At 38.0% G+C, this 8,395-nt stretch overlaps 1 protein-coding gene across 2 annotated transcripts in view; it reads right to left on the reverse strand.

The window, feature by feature from the left end:
- Positions 1-1,227: 1,227 nt before the first annotated feature.
- LOC21410519 overlaps positions 1,228-8,395 on the reverse strand; it is a 24,944-nt gene continuing 17,776 nt past the window's right edge. For both annotated transcript variants that reach the window (XM_024175355.1, XM_024175354.1), the window contains exons 12-15: positions 3,062-3,175; positions 2,192-2,317; positions 2,026-2,077; positions 1,228-1,718 (exon numbers count right to left, since the gene is read on the reverse strand). In XM_024175355.1, coding sequence (XP_024031123.1) covers positions 1,566-1,718; positions 2,026-2,077; positions 2,192-2,317; positions 3,062-3,175 — 445 coding nt within the window. In that variant the 3' untranslated portion in view covers positions 1,228-1,565. The remainder of the gene's footprint in view (positions 1,719-2,025; positions 2,078-2,191; positions 2,318-3,061; positions 3,176-8,395) is intronic.

The raw sequence follows: 8,395 nt of genomic DNA on the forward strand, positions 1-8,395 counted from the left end.
GGAAGGATTGCAACTTGCTGCTGATTGTGGTTTCCGAGTGATGAAATGTTTTAATTTGTGGTATTAATGCCCCTAATAGTCTTGCTCCTGTAGGCTCTATAGGCGCGCGTTTAGAACTCGTTCTAAAATTATTTTATTTTTTATATAAAAATAAAAATGAAAACGTTTTCAATCTCAAACAGAAATCACTTTTGAAAATGCGTTTGGTAGTTTTATCAAGAAAGGAGAAAACAAAAATAAAAAATGAAAAATGACTAAAAGTCATTTTTTATTTCTCTCTCATTTTACACTAAACTAAAAAATCATTTTCATTTCCGTTTTTTATCTTTATTGCGCCAAACGCCGTTTTAAAAACGTTTTCATTTTTTTTCTCTTGAAAAACGTGAAAAATAAAAATGAGATTAATTCTAAACACAGCCATAATCTCGGACATTTTGATTTTGTTACATAACCTAGGTGGTGGTTCTTGTTGCTCTATTTCGCGTTCAGCGAATGGAGTAGCCCACGCACTTGCTCGCTTTGCTTCGACTCACAATAGTAAGCAGGCTTGGCTGGAAGAGGTACCTGAGTGTATCTCCCGTATTGCATTTCATGATTTGCATTAGCTATCAATAATAACCAGCCTTGGATTTTCAAAAAAAAAAAAAAAAAAAAAAAAAAAAAAAAATAGAAATCTTGAGGGCCGCATCGAAATTCACAAATCCATGTCTCGCGTGAAATTACAAGTTTAATAGAAATTGAGACCGTTTGTTAAATAACTTTTTTTTAAGATTATTTTGAGTATAAGACAAAAGTGAAACTGTTTTAGGTTAGGATTCCAAAAACAAGTACTGAAAGCCCCATTTGGTAAGAGAGTTCTAGAGTCGAACTATAGTTTCAATTCAAACCAGTATTTATTTGTAAAAAGTTAAAAGTGATTTAAACTTAACTCAACAAATTTAATGTTTGGTTTAGATGATATAATAATATACTAATTAATTAACAATTAAAAAGTAACTAGTATATCAACAATTAACACATTAATGATATAATAATATATATTAATACTAAAAAATGTGATTGTTTAGCAATTATCTCAGCCCTTTTCGAAAATATATGGAGACATGCTATTGAGGAACGTTGCCATGATAGCCACCTCGCGAACGTGAAAAATAGTTCCCAAAACAGACCAAACGGCCCTTAATTTCTTTCATTTTTGGACAGAGATATTGAAATTAAATATTTTTGTGAATGGATATTGACGTTATATAGACAATAAGCATTAATTGATCCAGTCTTGGCAATAGCCAACCCGGATTACAACTTCGTTACAAACTAAATTTAGTCTTTTTTTTGGTAACTAATCAATAAATAGTTTTCACCTTGACTATTGGACGCTACTCTTTGACTAGAAACAGAAAGCAAAGAACTATATAGATGTAGGACATCTAGAGTTTGAATCACCCCATTAAAAAATTTTTTAAAAATGAAAATAAAAATAAAACCTACATATAAGAGATATTCACCTACTTTCCGGACTCGCTGGAGAACAAAATTCAACTTCCGTACCATTTGAATTACACGCTTTAATCGGCATCGCCAAGACCATCACTTCCATCCCCTCTTTTTGATATAGGAGTGAACTGTGAGCTTCCTTTCTTTGTTAGTGAAGCAATTTCAGCGTTCTTTCGCAAGACGGCCCCTGGCGATGGATAAGGACGCTGTTGGAAAAGAGGACCCTGAATTTCACAAAAACATAGAACCAATTATGCTTGAAGCACGAGAACCTCAAACCTCTTACAGAAAATGTCAAGATTCTGATCTTATACTGTAGACCCAACAAATGACGCATGCTTATATATGCAAGGTATGCGCTGTCGAGAAGTGAAGAAACCAGTGAAGTGGATACACACACACAAGCAGCTTTGTATTAGTGTGCGCAACCTTTTATGGTTCGAAGACACACTACAGTAAAGAGTTTATTTTTTAATCCTGCTGCAAAACTCCTATATATACAAAAAGATACTACAAGAGTAATAGGCATACTGTGGCAGTGGTGTCAGCTGCTCGTGGCTGCACTCCTTTCAGGCCGACAACCCTGCAAAATGGTGAGACAGAGACATAACAGTAGTCTTCTCTTCCTAGTTCCTACCACTTCAGTTCTACCACAAATGAAGAGTAAGAAAACATATATAGAATTTTTAAGACATACCAGCCACCTCTTGGAGCATCTGAATAAGAGCTCGGATCCATCGGATCCAACTCATCATCTTCAGAGTAAGCACGTTTTCTGCTCTCTCTTTTACCTCCTTTTCCCATCGGAGGTTTCCAATTGGACCTAAGTAACCCACAGTTAGATCAAACAAATTACATCTTAAATTTGTTCAACACTTGTAACCCTACTCCAACCATACTTTTTTTTTCTTATTTTTATTTAAAAAGAGCCTTTGCAACTTCGAAAGCCAAAAAAATATTTATCCCATGAAAAGAAAGGACTTGTAAGTGCAGATTGAAAAATTTCTTGAGAAGGGCTCTGCTCAAACCCTACCACTGCTTAGAACATTGACAAGCAACCTAGGACGTGTCCATGCATTATGCGGGAAGTCGGGATCTTTAATTAGTGCCTTGCATTTTTTCAAGTACCGGCGAAATCAGTCTTTCAAAATATTTTTCTTTTATATTTGAGAGACCTAGACACTCTTTGCTGGTTGTTCAATTTCGCTGATAATCTCTCCTAATTGATTAATTGTTCACTCTCTTTCCATTAACATTTACACCGAACACAAACGGAACATTTCTAAAAAAATGTACTTCTTCCTTTTTTTCTTTTTCTCAAGGAAATGAAAGCCAAACTAAGTTCATTTTTCAAACAGTTGAAATGGGGAAAATTATGCAAGAAATTGGTCTGGCAATGAATGATAAGAGTGAGAGATTGATACTCTACAATCTTCGTATTAAAGATGACAATATTTAGAATCACAACTGCAGATCAGGAAAAGCATTAAATCTTAAGAATTGGCATATGTAATTCGATGGAAATCAAACCAGTCATCTCAGCCCAAAAATATGATCCGTGTGGTACCTCTGCTTGGGGGTGTTTCTGTCAGAATCCCCTTTTGCTTCTACAGGATTGCCATTATGACGGTGGTTATTCACATTTGCTGTCAAAAACTGGCTTTGTGGAAGATTAAGAACTCTGCATTAGATGTAGTTTCCAGAAACATGTCAGTAGTCAGTGCACTTTGATGGAAACAATTCAGTTAAGGAAATCTACATCTCATAGGAATAATGAAAGATGATAAAGAAGAAGGAAAAGCTAACAAAATTGCTCTCTTTTTATTTGGTAAACTACACTTAAGTTCCTCAATTTTTTTTTATTTAATTTCACTTTGCCCCTTGTAAAAGCTAAAGTTCCCAATTTTATATTTCCCGCTCGGCGCCTTAATATATTGATCCCTCCATCAATCAATTATTAGAGAACTGGGAATTTTTTCATAGAACTTTGGAGTTTATTACACAAAATTATTAAGCAACTTTGCTGCATATAAACTAGAGCATTGTAATTTAGTTGATTATTCATATTTCATACCGGCATTTTTTTCTCTTAATTATTGAATAAACCGAAATTGGTTTCACTCAACTGGGATTAGATGGCAATATTACAGGTCTATACATTTTTGGTGCAAACATTTAGTACGGAAAGTTAGAGGTTTACTTCTTTTTTATGTCCATCCAAGATATATCATGTCAATTACGCTACCGTTGGAAAAATGAACCACGTGGACAAACCAACAATGAAGCACCAATAGGCTAAACAATAACTACACCTGTGACAGCCCGTAAGCTCTCTTATGAATATGTTCCACCCTAATAGTAGTTGATATCTAATAACCAATAAGAGCCATTACATCTGAATTCAACTTCCTATTAAATATCCAGTATAGAGTATGTGGAAAAAACCGAGTGATTGGAGAGGAATCCGGTTACTTTCCTTATTTGACTTAGTGTAAATTAGTTTCCTGATTTCTAGAATTATATTAGGTATGTTTCTAGGATAATTAGAAGTATGTTTTCTTTTTATTTTAGGAGAGAATCACCGGGATCTCACCTTGGGTGATTAGGGTTCTCAATTCTTCTCTATTTAAAGAGAAAGAATGATTGTAAAAGTGTGTAATATGAAATAAAGCAATTTCATCTTTTCTCCCAAATACCTTTATGGTATCAGAGCAGGAATAATACTTTATTCCTTATGGCGAAAACTGCCATGACAGGGGCTTCTCGTGAAGCCACCTCCAATGCAACCAGCGAGCACATCTCGCCAACAACTCAAAACTCCCAAGGAGGATCACAGCAAATCATCAATGTCAATGATAGTCACTCACTACAGATCACACAGCACAAGTTAAACGTTGCCAACTATGTTGAATGGTCCCAATCGGTCATCCTTGTTATTGATGGAAAGGGCCGGCTGGATTACCTGACCACCGGCATACAAGAAGTGGAAACCGGAGGACTCAATGGTGAAGGCGTGGCTATTAAACTCAATGGAACCTGCCATTAGCCGAGTATACCTTTACTACAAGACAGCGAATGCGATTTGGGAGATGGTAGAGATGTATTCGGATCTTGGGAATTCAGCCCAGATCTTTGAAATAAAGTCAGCCTTAAGAGAAAAAAGGCAAGGTAATCTTAGTGTCACCGAATACTATAATGAATTACAAGTATTGTGGCAGGAATTGGATTTGTATCAGAACTTCAATTGGAGTTGCTCCACCGATAGTGCAAAATTCAAGAAGATGCTTGACAAAGAACGAGTTTTCGACTTCCCACTCGGACTCAACAAGGAACTAGATGAAGTTCGTGGATGTGTGCTCGGTTTCAAACCATTCCCCGAAATTAAGGAGGCCTTTGCAAAAGTGAGACGTGAAGAAGCATGACAAAGAGTGATGCTTGCCCGAAAGGAGAAAAACGTGCAGCCTGTTATTGAATCACCACACCAAGAATCAACATTGGTTGTTAGAAAAAGTCCTAGTTCCAATGGAGATGGCCAAAATCATAGGAGGAATGATAGACCATGGTGTGACCACTACAAACGTAATGGACACACAAACGACACATGCTGGGAGATTCATGGGAAGCCGACGGACTGGAAACCAGCAAAAGAACGCTGGCACCAGCGACAACCTGGTGAAGGCCAAGGCTTTGCAGCCTCATCTGGAGGAAGCGAAAAGGCTACAGAAAGCAGCACTGGCTCGGCCTTCAGCAAGGAGCAGTTAGAGCAGCTTCAAGTGCTCTTGTCACAGCGAGCACCGGCAACAACATCCACCACAGGGCCAACAGCAACAGTAGCGCAAAGGGGTAATTTTCTCCCCGCTCTAACAACCAAAACTACGTGCAAAGATGTTTGGATTGTTGATTCGGGTGCTTCAGATCACATTACCAATTGTAGGAGTTTTTTCTCAGAGTTCAATACTAGTAACGATGGTCTAAAGATTAAAATTGCTGATGGCTCATTAGCATCCGTAACAGGAAAAGGGACAGTGAGAATTTCGGGTTATATAACATTGCACTCTGTGTTATATATTCCAACTATTGCTTGTAATGTTTTGTCCATTGCGAAGTTAACAAGAGATATGAATTGTTCTGCTAAGTTCTCTCATTCATTGTGTGAGTTTCAGGATTTACTTTCGGGGTGGACAATTGGCAGTGCTAAAGAATGTGATGGGCTATACCTATTTGAAGGTTCTCCACTTTCCAAGAATAAACAAGTTCAAGCTTTGAGTTGTAATTATGCTTCTGTTTCCAATGAAATTATGTTATGGCACAATAGACTTGATCATTCTAATTTCCTATATCTAAAAAAGTTGTTTCCTTCATTGTTTGTCAATAAAGATGTTCACTCATTTATATGTGAAACATGTCAGTTTGCAAAACATACCCGTGTTTCCTATCCTTTACAAATTTATAAAATCTCTAAACCTTTTTCACTCATTCACAGTGATGTTTGGGGGCCTTCAAGAATAAGTAATATATTTGGCGCACGCTGGTTTATAACCTTTATTGATGATCCCACTCGAGTTTGTTGGGTATTCCTTCTGAAAGAAAAGTCAAATGCCGCACTGATTTTTCAACAATTTCATAAAATGGTGGAAACCCAGTTTCAAACAAAAATCCAAATTCTTCGTACAGATAATGGACGAGAATACTTTAATAACACTTTCAGTCCTTATCTAGCAGAAAATGGAATAATTCATCAAAGCTCTTATGTTGACACCCCTCAACAAAATGGTATTGCAGAACGCAAGAACAGACACTTACTTGAAATGGCTCGTGCACTCATGTTCAAGGTTTTAAAAAGCTTGAGGCGAGCGCCTCAGCCACTTGAGGCGCACGCCTTTGAGCAACGCCTCAGGCGGTTAGTGAGGCGCACGCCTTGCGTGTATAGGATTTTCAGTGGGTTTTTTAACCCTAATTGAATTGGGCCCGTCGGCCCCAAAAGCCCAAATACCAGAGACTCAACATAACGTCTCCCTCTGAGAAATCTTCTCATTCTTTCCTGCCTCTTCCCAAAAACCAGAGACTCGTTCTTCTTCGTAGCCAGCTCCTTCTTCTTCTTCTTCTTCGTGCCAACTGCCGACCACCGTGCGCCTCCTTCTTCATCGCTGACCGCCGTGCGCCTCTTTCTTCTTCTTCTTCTTTCCCGGTGCCGTGCCACCTCCTTCTTCTTCGCAAGGTTCCTTCTACTCTTTACTTTTTTTTTTTTTTTTTCATTTTGAAGGCTTACTCGATTATCTATATATTAAAGATTTTTATTCTTATGCATTGATGTTCCTTATCTGTGTTTATGAGAGAAACAGCTATATGCTATATTGTTTGTTTTTCTCTTGCAATTCTGGTTTTTTTTTCCTGGTTTAAGTTAGGAAAAAAAAATTAGGATGAGACCTCCCCAAAATGCTAGCGGTAGTCGTAGTGGGAGACGGGATCCGGCTTAGAAATATGGAAAAGAAATTACATCGGAAAATGACAAAAAGACTTATATTTACCTCCAATGTGTGTTTTGCAATCAAATTATTAAAGGAGGTGTTAAGAGGATGAAAGAACACCTTGCTTGCACTCATAAGAATGTGTTGAAATTCAAAATTCAAATTAGGAATTATCCTCAATATAGTTCGGATTGATATTAGGATTAGGATTTGATTTCCTATCTTTAAATTCAGTTTTCCTCTATCTCTTATCTCCTAGTTTAGTGGGATATTTTCCCGATTCTCTTTAACCTAGAATTTATAGTTGTAGTATATATATATATATATATTGTACCGATTCAATAAAATTAATAAGAGAGAAAAAGAGGGCAATTTCCTTCTCTGAAAATCTACATGGTATCAGAGCCTTTAGAAGCCCTAGTATCAATTCATCTCTCCCTCCTTAGCGCCGCCTGAAAATCACAGGCCTCTTCAATCCCCTACCGTTCAAACCCTACCCATGACCAAATACGGTATGGCAACCGAGAGATCTAGTTCAACCTCGGAAGTTAACTCCAATCCGGATATGTCCCCAGTCAGCAATCAGCATGGTGGAACGGAAGGCTCATCTATCCTTATCACAGGTCACAAACTCAATGGCCACAATTACCTCCAGTGGTCTCAATCAGTGATGATGTTCATATGCGGCAAGGGCAAGGATGAGTATCTCACTGGCGAAGTCTCAATTCCTGATAAGAAGGATCCAAAATTCAGGACATGGAAGACTGAAAAGCACATGGTTATGTCATGGTTAATTAATTCCATGAATAATGACATCGGAGAAAATTTTCTCCTTTATGGGACTGCAAAAGAGATATGGGATGCAGTTAGGGAAACCTATTCGAGTTCAGAGAACACCTCTGAATTGTTTGAAGTAGAAGCCGCATTACATGATCTGCGCCAAGGAGATCTCACGGTCACACAATACTTCAATACCCTTAATCGTCATTGGCAGCACCTTGACATGTTTGAAGTTCATCCTTGGAAGTGCACAGAAGACACAAATCTGTACAGGAAGATTGTGGAACAGAAAAGAACCTTTAAGTTTCTTCTTGGACTCAACAAAAATCTGGATGAAGTCAGGGGGAGAGTGATGGGAATAAAACCCCTTCCAAACATAAGGGAAGCCTTCTCAGAAGTTCGGAGAGAAGAGAGTAGGAAGAAACTAATGATGGGAACCCAGGATAGTGCTTCCAGCCTTGAAGGAGCAGCTCTAACAATCCGAGTATCACAACCCAGCAACCCGAATGGCAATAGACAGAGAAGAGGAAGACCTTGGTGTGATCAATGTCGCAAACCAGGACATCAAAGGGAAAATTGCTGGAAACTCCATGGCAAACCTGCGGATTGGAAGCCTTCACGATCAAACTATGACAAGGAAAGCCGAGGAAACA

This window comes from Morus notabilis, unplaced genomic scaffold, assembly GCF_000414095.1.
Source record: "Morus notabilis unplaced genomic scaffold, ASM41409v2 Scaffold78, whole genome shotgun sequence".
Taxonomy (NCBI): Eukaryota; Viridiplantae; Streptophyta; class Magnoliopsida; order Rosales; family Moraceae; genus Morus; species Morus notabilis.